At 47.2% G+C, this 20,055-nt stretch overlaps 1 protein-coding gene across 3 annotated transcripts; it reads right to left on the reverse strand.

Moving 5' to 3' along the window:
- Nucleotides 1-2,760: 2,760 nt before the first annotated feature.
- Nucleotides 2,761-19,219, reverse strand: IL1RN (interleukin 1 receptor antagonist). 3 transcript variants are annotated; one of them, XM_063594530.1, is made up of 5 exons: nucleotides 18,942-19,219; nucleotides 8,766-8,817; nucleotides 6,840-6,928; nucleotides 5,618-5,730; nucleotides 2,761-4,121 (listed from the first exon to the last, which is right to left on the reverse strand). In XM_063594530.1, exons 1-5 carry the CDS (start codon nucleotides 18,949-18,951, stop codon nucleotides 3,906-3,908), a joined length of 480 nt encoding a protein of 159 aa, XP_063450600.1. In that variant the 5' UTR covers nucleotides 18,952-19,219; the 3' UTR covers nucleotides 2,761-3,905. The 3 variants fall into 3 exon arrangements, with proteins under 3 accessions (XP_063450600.1, XP_063450601.1, XP_008958688.1); XM_063594531.1 differs by lacking the exon at nucleotides 18,942-19,219 and adding an exon at nucleotides 8,956-9,018; XM_008960440.4 differs by lacking the exon at nucleotides 18,942-19,219 and having other exon boundaries at nucleotides 8,766-8,929.
- Nucleotides 19,220-20,055: the final 836 nt, after the last annotated feature.

A 20,055-nucleotide genomic window follows, 5' to 3' on the forward strand; every position in this document is an offset into this window, starting at 1 on the left:
GCAGCATGATGATGATTTAAAGTTTTTCCTCTTAGGAATGTTTTATGGAACACTTTAAACCAAAGTAAGGAAGTGTTTTGTTTTTTTGTTTGTTTGTTTGAGACAGGGTCTCACTATCACCCAGGTTGGGATGTAGTGGCATGATCTCAGCTCACCGCAACCGTCACCTTCCAGGTTTGAGTGATTCTCGTGCCTCAGCCTCCCAAGTAGCTGGGATTACAGGCATGTGCCACCATGCCTGGCTAATTTTTTGGCATTTTCAGTAGAGACAGGGTTTTGCCATGTTGGTCAGGCTGGTCTTGAACTCCTGGCCTCAAGCGCTCTGCCCGCCTCAGCCTCCCAAAGTGCTGGGATTACAGGTGTGAGCCACCATGCCCAGCTAAAGTGTTAAGAGGGGAGTTTTTGGTGTCATCAGTGGGCTAGTGGGATAGAGAGTAAGGAGATGGGCTAGGTTTATAAGTAGGAGAATCCCTTTATGTTAGTGCATATGCCAAAACTTATGCATTGTGTGATTTATGCTTTTTATTTTATCTTATTTCTTTCTTTATTTTGAGACAGAGTTTTGCTCTTGTTGCCCAGGTTGGAGTGCAATGGCGTTATCTCGGCTCACTGCAACCTCCACCTCCCAGGTTCAAGTGATTCTCCTGCCTCAGCCTCCTGAGTAGCTAGGATTACAGGTATGCGCCACCATGCCCGGCTAATTTTATATTTTTAATAGAGATGAGGTTTCACCATGTCGGTCAGGCTGATCTCGAACTCCTGACCTCATGTGATCCACCTGCCTTGGCCTCCCAAAGTGCTGAGATTACAAGCATGAACCACTGCACCCGGCTAATGCATTTTAAAACAGTGCTTCTCAAATTTAATGTGCATGGGAGGTCTGGTTAAGATGATGACCCTAAGTCAGTAAGTCAAGCCTGAGATCTGAGAATCCGCATTTTAACTCCAGAAGTATGCTGATGTTGCTGATGCATGAACCACACTTGGAGCAATAAGGCTCTAAAGCAGATTCCTTTGAGCACTGACTCTTCTAGGACTAATAATAATAATAAGAATATGCCACTCACCACAGAAGGCTATTGCAAAGATCAAGTAACTTTGCAATAACTCAGCATTGCCTATTATTTGCATTTAGTGGTGGGAAAACCAAGGCTCTGAGGTGTTAACTAGCTTGCTTATGAGCACCCAGTGCAAGCAGGAGAGTCAGAGTGTGACTGCAGAGTCCCAGAGTTCACCCATGTGACTGTTTTGCTGCCTTGCCTGTTTCTAACCTGTAGCTTGCTGCTTGACCTAGTTTGCATGAAGAGTCTTAGCCTTGGGTTTTACCTTAGAGCCTCACAAATATTAGCTGCTATTGTTGTCATTAAGCTTTGATGAGTTTTCTGCCTTGAACCTCCTCCTTTTACCAGGATTAAAAATATATCAACGACACATGCCCTGCCCTGCCAGCTACTCTCATTTTATATACAAGAAAGAGAAAACTCAGAGATGTTGGATGACCTCCTCAACATCATAGGATCTTTGATCTAGAGAAGACTTTAAACATTTTCTCCAGTTTGTTGCCTTTTAGCCTACTTAGTTTAGTTTGCTTTTAGCAATGAAGTCTCCCTTTCAAACAAAGTCCCATGGGAGGTCCAAGTTGTAAAGAAGAGAAAAACAGAGGGCTCTGTTGGGAACAGGGTTCAAGGGATGAATCCTGGCCCATTTATCCTCCCCTCTGCAGGGCTTCCCATTTCCAGAGACCTCAGAGAGAAGGGTCCAAGGAGCTCTGTTTGGAAAATCCCCATCCAAATCAACACTCCCCTCAAACAAATGAGGAACGGTCCCCACAAAGGGAGGTGACTTGGCCAAAATCAGACAGCAAGTGCATGACCTCACTGGGGCCTGCCTCTTGGACTCCAGAGACCAAGCCCAGAATCTAACAGAAACAACCTGGGCAGGTGAAAGGACCACACTCCTCACTCTCCTGACTGTTTACTGAGGTGTGTTTGATAAGTGGTCACTCATGGTCTTGCACTCCCACCTATGGGGACAAATTCAATACTCCATTCACTAATCTCATAATTTCCCAGATGCTCCTTTCTTTACACCCTGGTTGTTGGGGGGCAAGTCTTTTTATTTTCTAGGTATTGTGAAATAAAATATACATACAGAAAACCGCCTAACTGCATCCATGCCAAGAAATAGAATGTTGTCTGGACCCTAAAATCCCCCAGATGCTCCTGCCTGCCACTCTCTCTCGCAGGGGCCAAGCGTCACTGGGCCTTCAGACGGAGCATGGCCTTGCTTCTCTCTGCACCACCTGTTTCCACAGCCCTCCACACAACAGCCCCATGTTGCCCGTCTTGAACTTCATAGAAATGGAATCACACTCTATGCATGCTTTTGTGATTCTTGTACCCACATGATGTTTGTAAGATTATCTGTCTTGTGAGGTGCAGCTGGCTGTAATTCATTCGTTTTCTTTGCCAAGGAGCATTGTGTTGTGTGCAGATATGTGATGTACGAATTCATTCTGTGATGGGTGCTTGGGTTGTTTCCAGTAGAGGCTGTTGTGGACAGTGCTGCCCCATATCTTTTTTGCAGAGAGATTTGCTCTCATGTTATCCAGGGAGAGTGAGGCTGAAGGAAGAAAAGAACTCTCAGAGAAGAGGCAGCCAGGCGCCAGCCTCTGGGGTGAGAAAGACACATTGGTCTTTCAGTTTCCTCAGCACTCTATACCCAAAGCCTGTCAAGGCCAAGGACATAGTCAACAATATAGGCATTTTCAAGATTTTATTGTAAAACAGAGCTGAAGTCACAGGAAGTAGGGAACTTTGCACCCAACATATACAGCATTCATTCGCTGAGTACCTGCCAAGAGCGAGGCTAGGTGCTCGGCCCTGCAGGGACCTGAGACATATACAAGTCATGTTTCCTGCTCTGCAGAGCTCCCAGCCTGGTGGGGGAGACAGGCAGAGGCACAGCCATCTTTCATACAAGTCTCCAAGTGCCAGAAGCTCTACAATGTCAAGGAGCAATTTATTCCTTCAGCAGAGGAAGAAAGAACCCCCAGGAGCCACATTTGCTCAGAGCCTTGGGAGCTGAGAAACTTCTGATAGGAGGTAAAGTACTGCAGGCAGCTGTAAAAAATCTGGAGTGGAGATGGAGCTTGGAGCCTGGGCAGCAGTGCCTGGACAGAGGAGTCCAGATTATGGAAGTGTTTTAAAAGGAAAAAAAAAAATTACGGGGCTAACATAGTACCATAACTTTTAATTTTTACAAGTTGGGACATCACAAAAAAAGAAGAAAAAAAAAGGGAAAAGCTACCACTTACTTTCACCATCATTTCACAAATGCAGGAATATTTTAAGCCCCCAGCCTCTCCCCGAAAGAACATAATCTCCAAATGAAGGGCTCTCCTTCACGGGGACTGAAAAAAAAAAACCATGAAATCCTAATTTTCATTTTCCACAAACCCTTAAAAACCTCCCTCATGGACTGGTCTTTTTTTTTTTGTAAAACAGGGTGTGGGAGCCACTTGGTTGGGGGTCAACAAGTGGCCTGATGGATCCAGGGCACGGGAAGGTGGAATGAGGGAGGAAGAGGCAGTGGCGAGAGGAGAGCAGGTTGGGCAGGTGGTCGGGGTTTGATCCTGAATGCAGAGGCGACATGGAAGGGCTTTGTGCAGGGGCTGCTGTGCTCTGATTCACACATTAGAAAGACCATTCTGGAGGCAGCATGGAGGCTGGTCAGTTGAAGAGGAGGCAGAGTCCTGTGACCAGGTTGTTGTGATGCCTTCTGAGGGTCCACCCCTCCATGGCTGGTCCTCAGTGCCCCCATAGCCGGGAGCCCTGGGGCAGGGGGACTGGCAGTCCCTGCAGTCCTTGCCATGCAAGAATGGGAACAGGCAGGCCTGGGCAGTACTACTCGTCCTCCTGGAAGTAGAATTTGGTGACCATGACGCCTTCGTCAGGCATATTGGTGAGGCTGACGGGCTGGTCAGCTTCCATCGCCGTGCAGAGGAACCAACCGGGGCAGGCGGCAGACTCAAAACTGGTGGTGGGGCCGCTGTCTGAGCGGATGAAGGTGAAGCGCTTGTCCTGCTTTCTGTTCTCGCTCAGGTCAGTGATGTTAACTGCCTGGAAATCAAAAGATGGGCAGGTGAGAGCTGAGGCCTAGGAAGTCCTGTGCTGCCTCCCTCTCCACTCCACGCCATGAAATGGCCCTCTGGACAGCCCAGAGGTAGTACAGGGGAAATGCCATACCCTAAAAGCCCCCAGGTGCTCCTGTCTGCCATTCTGTGGGACTCTGGGACCTAGGTTTATTTATTTATTAATTAATTTTCCCAAGATGGAGTCTTGCTCTGTCGCCTAGGCTGGAGTGCAGTGGCACAATCTCGGCTCACTGCAACCTCCACCTCCTGGGTTCAAGCGATTCTCCTGCCTCAGCCTCCTGCGTAGCTGGGATTACAGGCATGCACCACCACACCTGTCTAATGTTTTCTATTTTTAATAGAGACAGGGTTTCACCATGTTGGCCAGGCTGGTCTCAAACTCCTGACCTCGTGATCTGCCCACCTTGGCCTCTCAAAGTGCTGGGATTACAGGCGTGAGCCACTGCGCCTGGCCTGGCCCAGGTTTCTTAGGACAGCAAAGACACAAAGAGGCTGTCCCACTGTCACACCTTGACTTTGGGAAATCTGGCCACTGTGGCCTTGGACCACTAAGTCTGGTAAATACACGGCACCATCAGCAGAAGCCAAGGCCTGTGGAGCTGGTGTTCTGTCAGGGTTTGAGCTCTGAGAAGATGGGGTGGTGGTGTGTTCCATGCAATGTCCTAGCCATCCCCACTCCTCACAGAACAGGCAGTCACCCTCCGGAACAGTGTCCCTGGTGAGGGATGTGACAGTGCCACAGTATGGCCACTCACATCGAGGTTAAGGTTGCATCCAGCAAGCCCCTGAGACAAAGCCATGTTTTCCCAGGGCTGGGAAACCCATTAACATTACATGAGATAAAGGAGCGCAGGGCTCTGGGTGGAGCACCAACTAATCAATTTGAGTCAATAAGGATTGGAAGAGAAAGGTCCTGAGGATGGGCTTTGCTAGAAGACAGCAGGTCTGCGTGGGTAGGGGGGCCCTTGAGCAAGGGAGTAGCACACAGAGATTCAGGTCCCGTGGTAGATGGTTACAGTGGTGGCCCCCAGTGACCATGTCTCCTGGTTCACACTCTTATGCAGTCTCCTCTCACAAGGGGCTAGACTTAGCCACATGACTGGCTTTGGCCAATAGGATGATGCGAGCAGAAGTTATAATATGCGCCTGCATGTTGAGGCTCTTTTTGGAATAATCCCTTTTGGAAGTCAGCCGCCATGCTGTAAGGAAGCTCCAACTAACTCTTAAACACTGAGAGATCACATGGAAAGAGAGCCTGGAGGATGAGGGACCACCTTGGATGCCCAGCGCAAGCCAGGCACTCTGCTGAATGCAGCTTCTCAAGTGACCCCAGCATGTTCCACCACATGGAACAGAACTACCCAGCTAATCCTGGTCAACCCACAGAATCATAAGAAAAAATTTTGGTTGTTTCAAGCCACTGGGTTTTGGGGTGATTTGAGATCCAAAGCATGTTTTTACCTCCAGCTGGAGTCTGGTCTCATCACCAGACTTGACACAGGACAGGCACATCTTCCCTCCATGGATTCCCAAGAACAGAGCATGAGGCTCAATGGGTACCACATCTATCTTTTCTGGGGAAGAACAGAGGGGAGGGTCAGGTTAATAGAAGAGGAGGCAGCAATAATGAAGAGACCCTGGGTATTTTTCTATCTCCCCTGGTCCCCACAAAACTAAAATCCCGAGGTCAGAAGGGCAGAGAGGTCTCATCTTCCTGGTCTGCATCTACACAGAAGATTAAACCAAGCACACTACCCAGTTACTCCTAGAGGCCTGAGTCTCCTGGATGTTGTTCCATGTGATTTCCGTATTTCCCTCACTTTCCCCAGGATACCTGTGCTCCAGGTCAATAGGAGTGTTGCTGAGGGGCAGGGAAAATGAACAAGGCCATGAGTGGGGCTCCACAGGAGCCTAGGAGTCTCTGAACCTCCTCTTTCCCTAAGAGGCCTCCATGCTCTCATGTAGCAACAAAAATCTCAGCTTCCTCGTGCTTCAGTGTGTTCATTAGGAGAACTACCAGGACAGGAATGGTAGGTCTCATCCACTTTCAGAGACAGAACCAGGGAATAGGGAAGGTGGGAAGGTGGAGGTAATACCGTCCTACAACAACAAACAGGGGAGTGAAAACATCCTGGAAGGCTGGAACTAAAAGAATCGCACATCCTGTTGTCCAGTTGATATCATCCCACTGAAGGGAAAGCTGAGGAACAGAGTGGGTGAAGCTTCTTCAAGGTCATCCAGCTTGTTTAATGCACGGACCAGAATATGGCTGAGTATGGTGTCCAGGAATAAGAGACATAGCTCAACCTTATACATGGTGGATTAATTTGGGATTGAGTTAGGGTTTGAACAACATAGGAACATGGAGCCTTAATAGGCACTTGAGGAAGGGAATAGTCAACCTTGCCTTCGGGTATTTGCCCTTCCCAGCTGTGGCCCTGGGACCACTGTGCCTATAGGCACTGACCCCTGACCTAGACTCTACCTCTCCACACCCTCTTCAGGCTGCCCTCATATGTGCCCTTTAGTAGCCAGGCCCTCCCAGCTTCAAACTTGAATACAAAGACCCAACAAGGATTAGGACATTGCACCTAGGGTTTGTGCAGGCAGGCCATGCTGCTGCAGACAGAGGGGCAAAGTGACGCAATGCCCACATACATTGGCTTTCCTGGCAACCACTCACCTTCTAAATTGACATTTGGTCCTTGCAAGTATCCAGCCACTAGTTGGTTGTTCCTCAGATAGAAGGTCTTCTGGTTAACATCCCAGATTCTGAAAAGGAAAAGGACTCAGCTGTAGTGCACAGCCACCATGTGCCCGGCCTTGTGCTTGGCACCTTCCTGTGTCCCCCAGAACTTGTCAAATTTGCATCCAGCTCTTCCAGGGGTAGAGTATTTTAGTATACCCATGGCATGCATGGATGAGAAGACTGAGGCTGACACTGCTTAAGAGGCAGGCCCAACCCTCACAGCTGGTGAGCAGTGAGCCCACATTTGACTCCCCTCCTTACTTGCTCCCCATCTGAGATTCCCAGGGAAGGCACTTCTGTTTCAGCAAAGCATGCTGTAGAGCAGCAACATCCAAAAGAACTTTCTGGGATGCAAAAATGTTCTGTAGCTGCACTGCCCAATAGGGTGGCCACTAACCACGCGTGGCTATTGACCTCTTTAAATGTGGATAGTGTGACCAAGGGTCTGGATTTTAAATTTTCTTCTATTTTCATTCATTTAAGTATAAATTTAAATAGCCACCTGAGACTAGTGGCTACCATAGCACCTAGGTAGAAGTTTCGAGAGACGGAACACCTTGCAGCTAACTCGCTCTGAGTCTGAGACCAGAAGGGTCTTTCCCTAGAGCCTTTCCTCCATTAGCTGGTGACCTGCTCAGAGTCCTGCAGGAGCAGCTACCCTTGGGAACAACCCGGCTTCCTCTCTACCTCAGCCAGTGACCTGATTCTGGGTCCCAATCCTTTCTTCTTGGTAAAGGGCCTCTCTGGTTGAGAGCAGGACTCAAAGCTGTGAGACGTAATAAACAGAGCTCCGGCCAGCCTGACCTGGGACCTGTGCCTCACCTCCTCACCTGTGAAGTGTGGCTAACTGTACCCACCTCATCAGGTGGCTCTGAAGAGCCCACATGCTCGACGAGGGGTGGCCAGGCAAACCAAAGTGCTTTGCATATGGCAGCATTGGCCTGTTTGTGATTATCCTAGTTTCTAGATTTAGCCTCAGTCTGGAGGGATAAACGTCACCTGCTGGGGCCTCCAGGAGGATCTCCTGGAGCTTCTAGCTGATCAGAGCAGGGAGAGGCAACCTAGGGAAGCAGACAGTCCCCATATCTGGAAGGGAGAGACTTGTCACTCATACACCCACAGAGCCCGACTTGCAGCCTCGGCCCAGACAAACATAAAGGTCAGAGTAGGGGAGAAGTCACCCCAACATGATTTCACTGCTGGAATGTCACACGGCAGAGGGCATGCACAAGCAGTCCTGTCATTTCTATCAGCATCACATCTTTACAATAGTGATGGTCTCACAAAGCCCTGATTCCATTTTCAAATCATAATGGTTTTCAGGCTCTTTACAATGCACGGAATACTGTTATGCTATTATCTGTGCATTTAATTTTCACAACAACCCTGTAAGGCACACAAGGAGTTATCGTGACTCTCATGTCACAGATGTCACAGATGGGGAAACCAAGGTCCCTGGAGAGTGGGACCCTCCGACATGTCAGCACAGACAGGCCTTGCCCATATCAGTCTGGGCCTTCGGGCTGTGCCCCTGGTGCCCCTCTCTGCTTCTCTGTCAGCACATTCAACTAGGCCTGAATCGCAGTCTCACTCCTTGGCATGCATCTATTACTCACTGGGTTCCTGAGTCTCTGGGAAAGTAAGACAGCCCTCCGGGCGTACTATCCACATCTGGGATATTTTGAAACACAAGTCCTGAAGCCCATGCATGTAACAGCCTCTTTCTTGAATAATGGACATCCTTTCCAGCCCAAACCCAGTTCTCAGGCCCTCTGGGGCCTGGCAGCCCCTGGCAGCTGTGATATGTTTCCAATCTCCAGCTGATCCACCCTCACCTTCTCCTCCTTGGGGCAGCCTTACCTGAAGGCTTGCATCTTGCTGGATTTTCTCCCAGAGGGTCGGCAGACCGTCTCTGAATGGAACAGGAAGAGGAGGAGAGTGATTAGGTGACTGCGGAGGCCTCTGCAGATTTCCATTCTGTGACTGCAGCAAGGCAGTGGACTGCCATTGCGGGCCCAGAGTTGTGGTTTATAAAGAAATAGTCACTCACCCAAGCTAGGCGTCTGCCACCCTGCCCCACTCTGAGAAGCGGAAATACCCTCCTCGCATTTCCAAAAAGAGAAACCCTTGCTGTTGTCACTTTCAACCCCTCTAAGTGTCGCAATGGAGTGTTGTAACTGATTCCCTCCCCTTTTTCCCCTGTGCAATTTCCCCAAAATTAAGATTTCTATTTCCCCTTCATTGAGTTCCTGGGAAGAAGAGCACAATGGAAACCAAACTCCCTACTGTGCCTGACAGGTACCCAGAGTCTCTTTGTTGACTTTTTAAAAAACAGATTTGAGCAGAAAGGCCGTTTTTTCATAATAAAATGATAGGGCTCCCTGCACATGGGACAGTCTCATGTCACTTTGTGTTCTTTGAAAAATGGACAGCCTTGGACTCCGGACCATAGATTGGCAAACATTCTGTAAAGGACAAGATAGTAAATATTTTAGGTTTTGTGCGCCACGATTACTCAGCTCAGCTGTCTGTTTCACAAAAGGACGTTGGCAATCCATAAATCAATAAGCCTAGCTGCGTTCCACTACAACTTTATTTGCAAAAGCGGGGGATGGACCGGATTTGGCCTGAGTCTGCTGACCCCTGATGTAAAGTGAGTCCTTCTGAGAGGTGCTTTGAAATCAACTCTTTTCCCACTATCTTACATCTTTAAAGTTATGGTCTCGGGATGATGACATAAACTCAGCATTTGGACGGGAATGAGTCTAAATTCAACCCCTGCCGCTTATCATGTGCCACCTGTGTGACCTTGAACAAATCATTTCATTAGTTGAGCCTCTGTCTCTTCACTCTCAGAATGAGGGTGATCATGTCTTCTTCACAGATGGATGGAAGGAAGGAAGGGAAAGAGGGAGGGAGGGAGGAAGCAGGTGTAGGAAGGAAGAGGAGAACTTCTGGCCCATAATGGGCTCTGATACACATTAACTTCCTTCCTTACAATATTCTAGACCCGGGGCCTGGAACGTTGGGAAAAAGGTAAGCATGCTCCTATTTTATGGGTAGGAAAAAGTTGAAGAGAATTTCTGCATGATCTACAGGATGGACAGTGCTGGTGCAGAAGCATAAGTTGCAGTGTTTTAGAGCTGGACGGGAGCTTGGCAATCATCCTGTCCCAACCTGGCATTGTTTTCAAGAAGACTCAGAAAGATTTAGACAAAAAAGGGATCTGTCCAAGGTCACACAGCTTGCTGATGGCAAAAGTATGCAGAGAAATCCAGGTCTTCTGACCTCCAGCCCCGGGCTTTATTAACAAATGCTTCAGAAACTTTAAACCCTAATATTCATCACACTCTGGGAAGAGGCAAATAAGTAGGCAGGTTAATATACATCACCCCCTTCAGCTAGTCCTCACAAAAACAAACAAATAAACAAAAAAAATGTCTCCTTGGCCCTCAAAGGAAGACATTATTTCTCAAACGTGTTTCAAAAATGATGGCTGGGCTGGGCACGGTGGCTCACACCTGTAATCCCAGCACTTGGGGAGGCTGAGGTGGGCGGATCACCTGAGGTCAGGAGTTCAAGACCAACCTGACCAACATGGTGAAACTCCGTCTCTACTAAAAATGCAAAAATTAGCAGGGATGGTGGCATGTGCCTATAATCCCAGCTACTCAGGAGGCTGAGGCAGGAGGATCACTTGAACCCAGGAGATGGAGGTTGCAGTGAGCCAAGATCACGCCACTGCACTCCAGCCTAGGCAACAGAGTAAGACTCCATCTCCAAAACAAAAACAAACAAAAAAGTATGAATGACTCACTCAAGGTGATGCAGCTTGTGAGGGCAGCACAGGAATGCAGACAAAATGTCAAAATATTTACTACTAGAGCAGTTGATCTTGATGAGTCTATTTTCAACCAACAAATCAGAATCTTTCTCTCAACCAACACATCTTCCAACCAACAAATCAGAATCAAACACTTTGTGTCCAGAGAGTTAATCCTTCAAAGGAGGAAGACTGTGAATGAATTTCCCAAAGGTTTAAAGAATGTATCCTTCAGAGGAAATAGAATATTTCTGCAAAATTGTGTCACCTCCCTGGGTGATGGATTTTTTCAGGCAAAATGGCATGTCTGTATTCCTGTACTGTCCTCATAAACAGTGTGACCTTGAGTGAGTCACCCATCCTTTTTGAAACACGTTCAAGAAACAGTGTCTTCCTATGAGGGCCAAAGAAGAATTTTGTTTATTCATTTGTTTGTTTTTGTGAGGACTAGCTGAAGGAGATGATGTATATGAACCTGTCTACTTACTTGCCTCTTCCAGAGTGTGTTGAATATTAGCGTTTAAAATTTCCAAAGTATTTGCTAATAATCAAGTGTATCACTTTATTATCACACCCTCTGAAAGAGAAGGCAGCTAGCACCTGACTATGATAGGTTCTCTCCTATTTGTCTTTCTTCAGCCCTCCGGAATTGGAAAACCATAATTCTCTCAACAATGTCCTTACAGATCGCAGAAGAGAAGTGGCTTGCCAAGGTAGGGTGGAGAGTTCCATCCTGGCCACTGCCTTCAGACAGCGTTTCAAGTAAAAAGCCTCACCCACACTGCGGCTCCTGGGTAAATGTTTCTCTGAGCCCAGTCTGAATTCAGAGAGTATTCTCCTGGAGAAAAGACGCTCGGGGCTCCTGGAACCTCCCTGCTCTGTGTCATTTCCCCGCTGTGTCCTGAGAAGTGGCCCAGTCTGTCCTTTGTCGACATGCACAGGGTGAGGGTGGGGGTGGTCCCTGGGGCAGGAGTTATGGAGTCTAGGTCTGAATCCCCCTGTGTCATTTCCGAGCTGGGCCACCCCACACAATGTGCAGAGCCTGTCTTGGTCTCAGTTTCGTTATCTGATAGAGCTAATAATAGAAGCCACATCATCGGTTACTACAAGGATTGAATGAAATGCTGCACGTGATGAATCACGCCCTGACCCTGGCACTTGGGAAATACTCACACCGTGGCTTTTGCATATGCTTCTTTACCCCAGGTAAAGTGGGAGAGATCAGGCACAATGAATGCCCCAGCCCCTTGCTCCTGCCCTGCACTCCCAGCCTTCCTGCTCTGTATCCTGACCCACCCTCCTTTCCCAGTCCAGTCTCAAGCCTGCTCTGACTCCAAAGGGGGGGGCTGTCAATCACTGTGGCTTAGGGAGAGGAAGAAAGGGGACAAGGGAAGCTCTCTCCCTCTTCCTCACGCTTCTGGCCACAAGTCCACTCTTGGTTTCGTCTTATCTCACCCAAACAGTTGGCATCCTTATGATTTCTGCCCACAGGAAATCTCTGACTAATCTTGTTCTCGGTTCTGGGTCCTCAGCACCCCCCCAGTTCTGCTTCCTGGATGAAGCTTTAAGACCATAGCACATAAAAGACAATGCCTTCCCAATCAGCACCCATGGCTTTCATCGGAGGTCCTGGTCATCAAATTGTATCTAGTGGCTTCCATGTGCTGAGCCCCGTGCTACCAGACACTAGAGACAACAGGAGTGTCTAAGCCCCACGTAAAGGGGTTTTGATGAAGCAGAGAGATAGGGAAACCAGGCTGTCCATGTCTTAGGAGGGACACTGCACTGCTGTAAGGAGACACATCTTATGTTGATGCCTGTAAAGTGTTTAGCACAGCTGTCCACATGGGAAGTGTTCAATAGATGTTGGCTATTTCTCAACATCGGTTAATTGCATCTTTCAGTTCTAGGATTTCCATTTGGTTCCTTTTTTGTACAGTTGTTAGTTCTCTGCCAAAAATTCCAATCTTATGTTTTAAATCTTTGAGTATATTCTCCATAGTTCTTTCTAAGGCTGCCCCTGATTCAAATCCATGATTCAAATCCCTGCTGGATCTCCATTTATTGCCTATTTCTCCCTGATACACAGGTCATCTTGCATGTGCCTAAATCCTTTTTACTGACTGCTGAATACTATATATTAAGCACAGTAGAGGTCATTCAAGGCTCTGGATGATTGTTATCTGTACCCTGAGATGGTTCACTTTTGCTCCCGCTGCACAGGTAGGTCAGGAGCCTTTCAAAAGCAGGTAACCTCTACCCTAGCAGGACTCGAGATCATTCAGAGGAGGGCTTCAGTACCTGTGAAGGCTGACCCAGATTTCCAAATTGGGTGGGGATTATCAGGGACCCTCCCTGTAGGCAGGATTTAAGGTACAAATTTCCTCTCCCCCACCAAGTTCCATGAATGCTCAAAAGCTCAGCTGAAGTTTTTGAAACCAGCACATATCCCCAAGAGTAAAGGGCACCAGTGCTGGGCTCCACCTCTCTGGGCTCAGGCAGTTCCTTGCAGCCTTGGCCATTCTCTGATGCCTCCAAAGAGATCTTTTGGAAATATGTTTTGTCTAGCTTTTCTAGTTATTCTCAGCAGGAGAGTTGGTCATAAACAACCTAGGCCAGAGGTATCTGATGTAATCTACTTTATTTATTTATTTATTTATTTTTTGAGATGGAGTTTCGCTCTTGTTGCCCAGGCTGGAGTGCAGTGGAGCAATCTAGGCTCACCACAACCTCCGCCTCCCAGGTTCAAGCAATTCCCCTGCCTCAATCTCCTGAGTAGCTGGGATTACAGGCTTGTGCCACCACCCCCAACTAATTTTGTATTTTTAGTAGAGACAAGGTTTCACTATGTTAGTCAGGCTGGTCTCGAACTCCCGACCTCAGGTGATCCACCCATCTTGGCCTCCCAAAGTGTTGGGATTACAGGTGTGAGCCACTGTGCCCAGCCCATAATCTACTTTTCAAAAGTCTTATTATTCAGGATGGCTGGAGTTTGAGTAGCATTTAGAGGTAGGGGTAGGAAAAGTGATTTGAAAAGTTGGGTGAGGTCCAGAGGAGAAATGGCCTTTAAAGCCACCCCGATGAGCTGGAAACTTATCTTTTAAAAAACTGAATAAAAGGGTAATGTTGTCAGGTGTGTTTTATAAAGATCGTGTTGGAGACAGTGGACAGATGGATTAAACTTGGATGGGGTCATTGACTCTGCAGGCAGGGCAGTGGTAACTGTTTAACAATTGAATCTCCGATAAAAGTTTCCATTTGCCAATTTCCATGACATAATACTCCCACCACGGATAATTTCAAGCTACTGACATGACATCACTGAATGGGGAGCTGGGGAGACATATACACCATAGGATCCTGCTGGCTGCCGCACCCCAGAGAGGCAGGGAGATTCAGTCCTTCTAAAGGAAAATTGTCTCCACATTTCTCAGCTCCAACCTCCCTCCTCCTCAGCCCAAATGGCTCGCCCCACAAGTTTCATCCCCCTTGCAGAAAACGATCCTTACTGATAAATCTAGTTTGTCGGGAAGCTTTAACAAATTTCAGTACAAACATTTTCATTTGGGCCTCCTGGAACTGCATTTGTGTCACGCAAGCACTATTTGTGAAATGCTGGCATCCAGCTTGGGTGGACAGATGTGCACACTGCCTTGTAATGGCTTCATCTCACATTTGGGCCTCCTGGAACTGCATTTGTGTCACGCAAGCACTATTTGTGAAATGCTGGCATCCAGCTTGGGTGGACAGATGTGCACACTGCCTTGTAATGGCTTCATCTCACATTTGGGCCTCCTGGAACTGCATTTGTGTCACGCAAGCACTATTTGTGAAATGCTGGCATCCAGCTTGGGTGGACAGGTGTGCACACTGCCTTGTAATGGCTTCATCTCACATTTGGGCCTCCTGGAACTGCATTTGTGTCACGCAAGCACTATTTGTGAAATGCTGGCATCCAGCTTGGGTGGACAGATGTGCACACTGCCTTGTAATGGCTTCATCTCACATTTGGGCCTCCCGGAACTGCATTTGTGTCACGCAAGCACTATTTGTGAAATGCTGGCATCCAGCTTGGGTGGACAGATGTGCACACTGCCTTGTAATGGCTTCATCTCACATTTGGGCCTCCTGGAACTGCATTTGTGTCACGCAAGCACTATTTGTGAAATGCTGGCATCCAGCTTGGGTGGACAGATGTGCACACTGCCTTGTCATGGCTTCATCTCACATTTAGTGGCTTCAGCCAACACTTGAATCCTGCATGTCACAGGACACACCACACAATATGGGCAATATTGTTTTCCAAACTTTGTAAATTTTTGCTAAGATAATGCTACAAAGACTCCAGTTGCTCTTTCCCAGTCATGGGTAAATATTTTAGTACAAAGAAGAGAAAGAAACACAAGAAATACAACCCCCCAGGGTATAATCTGATGTCTTCTTTTTGTTAGTCCCCACTGACCCAGTCCTGCCAAGTAGCCAAGTTAATTTTAACCAAATCCATCAACTTATTAGAAGCTCCCTAAGGCAGCAGGACAGGTTTGGAGACATCTGTACCCCTGAGTACCTCTACCCACCAAGCTGCAGCCCCCAGGCTTGCTGCTATCAGGGTGACCACTTCTGCTCTCCTGGATGATGAAGGGGATCAGGACATGGTGTATAATCCAACTGTTATCTACAAGAAGCTACTCTCCTCTCAGATCTACATGGTTAACTTACTGTGAATCTTTTCTGAGGTTCAGAGCCTTCCAAGATGATTTTTGCCCCAGCAGTTTATGGGTTAGCTATGAATCTGCACTGAAAGTCATTACTTATGCAGTTATCTTGTGTTTTCAGAGGTACATGCTTGCTCTTGCCTTCTCGGCTTTGATGATTAGTTTTATAATCCCCCTGCAGACAGGAGGAAATGGAGAAGAACAGACACCATGGGGAAGGGGACAACTGTGTTTCTTACCTGTTATAGTTTAGGCTCTGTGTTACACTTTCACACAGATCTCCTTTTGTCCACATAACAGCTGTGCAAAGTGGACAGACATATTGACACCCACTTTCAAAATGAGTATAAATTCATAGTGACTTTATAGAAGAACTCAAGGTTCAGGCTACTCTGTCTATGGAGTGGCCATTCTTTTATTCCTTTACTTTCTTAATAAACTTGCTTTCACTTTGAAAATAAAAAGAAGACGAAGACGAAGACGACGAAGAAGAATAAGAGGAAGAGGAAGAAGAGGAAGAGGAAGAAGAAGAAGAAGAAGGAGGAGGAGGAGAAGAAGAAGAAACTACTCAAGGCTTAGAAAGATTAACTCACTTGCTCCAGATCCTGGCCAGGCCAGGATTGAAACCCAGTTTTGTTATTTCTTCCCACACTACAGTCCTCCTAAAGAGGCCACTGACTTTTTCTCTCTGCTTCATTCCATGGTTAACATAAGCAAGAATTATATTTGTTCTTATGGTGTTTCTTTTGGGCTGAACTCCTATCTCATAGAGTAACTATTTAGTTCATAATTTCTTGAAAATTTGGGGAGGATTTTTGGTAATAAGGAAAGAAATGATTCTAAAACCTTACACAGGTTACAGGGAAAGCTCTTTACCTGGTTATGGACTAGAGTGACCAACTACCTTGGTTTGTCCAGGACTTTCTTGACTTTCTTACTGAAAGTTCTACACCTTGGCAAACCCCTCAGTCCCTGAAAAACTCAGATAATTGTGTTATTCTAAATTATGAACCCTTAAAGGGCACTGGTACCTCTGGTGGCTGCTGCTGCAAATTCCAGGCACAGTTAATGATTATAATTGTACCCTGCCAGTGTAGTGTTTTTATTAGCAGAGATGTGATCCATTTTATTAGACAACAGATAGATAGATACATGCATACATGCATACATACATACATACATACATACATAGAGCAATCACACAGGAGTATTCAAAAACCTTAGTGAGTCTGCCACTCAGGAAAATAAACCATTGCAGATATATTAGTAATCAATCATTTTCATTCTGATTAATTTTTTATTAAACCATTCATCTTTAATTTCCTTCAACTACATAATCAAGATGTTGTTCATATCTAGTAGCCTAAAATTGTTTTCAAACTTGGATCCTAAAAAGGATCCTTTGAGTCAGCATTGTCTTCACCTTCTCCTCCTCCTCCACCTCCTTCTTCATACAAGTCAGCTGTAAGGGAAGTGGTGGGACCCCATTGTGTAGAGAGAAAGCAGAGGTCCAGAGAAATGAATGACTTGTCCAAGGTAACACAAAGTGTATGCACATGTCCATCTCTATCCTTTACCCTCTGTTCTCACCCTTCCAGTTTCCAGTCAGAGTATGCACCCTGTCAACTTTTCTCTTCTTGGCACCCTGTTCTGTGCTGGGCAAACATTGATACCTCCCATACTCCTGGCCTTAGATGGAGAATGTGGTTCCTCTACCCAGGGAACATGGTGTCTTCACTAAGCTTATTGCACTTTTTTCCCGAATTCAATCCAATTCAAGTTAACACACATTTATTTAGCACCTATTGTGTGTCCGTTCAAAATATTTTGGGATGAACCAGTTTTAAGCACAGAGATTTATTTCTTCACAATGTATCAGTATCTGGTTCTAAGAGTGGTTCCAGCATCCTACTTTACACATTTGAAAAACACATAAGACCATGGGCTTACATTGTAGCACAACCCACCAGGGACCATTGTACCCACTGGGGCACAGGGGAGGATCTGCTGCCCCTGGAATAGCTGCTTGTGGTTGACAAAGCAATTCCCCTCTCCATGATTTCATTAAGTCTCTGTGCCCCCATAGCATAGTGTAGTGGTTTGAAGACAGAATGTCTGCAGTCAATCCACCCCCTCCTCTTATACTAGCTGTCTGGCCATGGGCAAATTATCTAATCTCTCTATATCCATTTCCTCTTCTGAAAATGTGAGCAATAATAGCCCTTCCTCATAGGGTTATTGAGAGGGTTCAGTGGGATAAACCATGTAAAGTGCTCAGCACGGCGCCTAGCTTGTAACGTGTCCATGACCCATTAAGAGCTGACACTTCCACTGTGCTTACTACAAGCTAAGAGTTGTCCAGCTTCCTCTAGACCTCCTCTTAACACCCAGAAAGGAGTGTAAGGAAAGTAAGACCCAGAAAGGAGAATGGCCTGCTCATTAGAGGCCTATTTTATTTCATTTTATTTATCTTTACATATATTTTTTTAGACAGAGCGTCTCTCTCTATTGCCCAGACTGGAGTGCAGTGGTGTGATCTCCATTCACTGCAACCTCTACCTCCCGGGTTCCAGCAATTCTCCTGCCTTAGCTACCCAAGTAGCTGAGATTGCAGGCATGCACCACCATGCCCAGCTAATTTTTGTATTTTTAGTAGAGACAGGGTTTCACCATGTTGGCCAGGCAGGCCTTGAACTCTTAACCTCAAGTGATCCACCCACCTTGGCCTCCCAAAATGCTGGGATTACAGGTGTGAGCCACCACACCCAGCCTCAGGGGCCAATTTTAAATTAGAAACTTAAAATTAGAGTCTACATACCAATGATCCTGAGAGTTCTTTTCTTTGCCCCACACAAATACTAACCGGAGGTTGCAAACTGGCAGCTTATAATTTAAATATTTTATCTGCTTGCTTTATTGTCTTGTTTAATCAGAATACTATACATAATGAAATCAGAATATCGGGCTCTTCTGGAAAAGCGAGAAGTTCTGGCCACCTGAGCCTGCGTTCTCTTGTGACAACTGGTGGAACTGACTAGTGCCAAGCCCTTAATTCTCCACAGTCCCCACCCTTCCTTATCAATCAACCCTCAGACCTTGTGGCTCAGTGCCACATTCTATTAGTATTTCTCATTGAGCTCACACTGTTCTTTCTCTCATTTAACAGAGCTATTTCACCAATTTCCCTATTCTATCAACAGTGGAAAATGACCCTCACACTCCAAGGACTCCATGACTTCTGTCACAGCAGTTACACCTCTCTGTTCACCTGCTGCCCCAGCAGGCACTAGGCTTGCAGCCCCTGCCTCAGAGTGCCTGCATGGTCTCCCACGGATGCCTCCCCGTGCCCAGATCCTCCAGACAGGCCTGGAGCTCCATGCGCTTTACATTTTCCCGGACGCTTGCTCACCAGAGCCTGAAAGCATTTGATAAACACCAATTGTAGACATTTTCCTCTCTCATTTCTCAGGTGGAAAAATGAGAGTGGAAGGAGCTTACCTAAAGCCATGGGGAGGGCCTGATAGGACAGGAGGTCTTCTGAGGTCTTCCAGACTCTAACTCAACTGAGCTGCTGCCCATAAAGTAGCACCCAGGCAGTACCTGGGCCACAGTCCCTCCCAGGGTGGAGCTGCTCCTCCTTCCAGAGCACCTCAGAGAGTACAAGGAGGAGCCCGGCCTCCCCTCCCACACACTCACAAAGGGCTGGCCAGCATGAGGAGATGGGCCGGCTGATGGCTGACTTGATGCCAAGCAGGCCCAGTTTCCAGGAGGGTGACTCAGGCTAGCAGAAACCAAACTGGTTCTTATCTGCGTAAGATGGGAGGTCACATGCAGAGAACTGAGCTGGGCCTTCGTGCTTACCCCAACCCCGACTGCCGCCAGCTCATGCATGTGTGCACACATTCATTCAAAACATATGTGTTGGCTTAATCCTGTGTGCCAGGCACTCTTCCAGGCATTGGGAACAAGCCAGACAAGGTCCCCAACGCTCTAACAAAGGAAAACAGACAAGAAACAAGTTAACAAATAAAATAACTTCATAGGGCATATTGCTATAGGGAAAATCCAAAGCAGGATATGCTTTTGAGGGACCTAGGAGTGGGTGGCTATTTTAGGGAAAGTGGCCAGGGAAGCCCTCTCTGAGAGGGTGACATAAGAGTGGAGACCTGAGCAATGTCAAGGAAGGGGAAGAATATTCCAGGTGGAGGGAACAGCAAGGGCAAAGGCCTTGTTTGAGCACTACGTGGAAGCCATGTCTTAGGGAATAACAGGGTCCATCCCGCTTCCAGTTACCCCCATGCCCTATACCTGGCCTCTGCCGTGACATTGTCCACAAGGCCAGATACTCTCTCCCTGCTCTCTCTAGAAGCACCTGATGTTCTGAACACCCCTCCTCCTTTTTGCCATTGGGAACGAACCTGCTTGTAGCTTCATGTCTCTGCATTCTGCCATCAGGGAGAAGACAACTCACAAATGCTTAAAGCCATCCAAGTTGATGGGGAGCAGTGGCAAGAGACCCCTGGGCAGGACGAAGTCGCAGGTCTAGTCCCCAGGTCTGCAGCCAACCAGTTGTGTGTGTATGGGCACACCACTTCTGCCCTTCAGACCTCAT

This window comes from Pan paniscus, chromosome 12 (genome assembly GCF_029289425.2).
Source record: "Pan paniscus chromosome 12, NHGRI_mPanPan1-v2.0_pri, whole genome shotgun sequence".
NCBI classification, from domain to species: domain Eukaryota; kingdom Metazoa; phylum Chordata; class Mammalia; order Primates; family Hominidae; genus Pan; species Pan paniscus.

Coding starts and splice junctions, on each gene's coding strand:
- IL1RN (XM_008960440.4), bottom strand. CDS start 8,881: ATGGAAATCTGCAGAGGCCTCCGCAGTCACCTAATCACTCTCCTCCTC. Junction 5,731..6,839: donor ACCAAATGTCAATTTAGAAG/GTGAGTGGTTGC, acceptor GTTCTTCCCCAG/AAAAGATAGATGTGGTACCC. Junction 4,122..5,617: donor AGACCAGACTCCAGCTGGAG/GTAAAAACATGC, acceptor TTTGATTTCCAG/GCAGTTAACATCACTGACCT.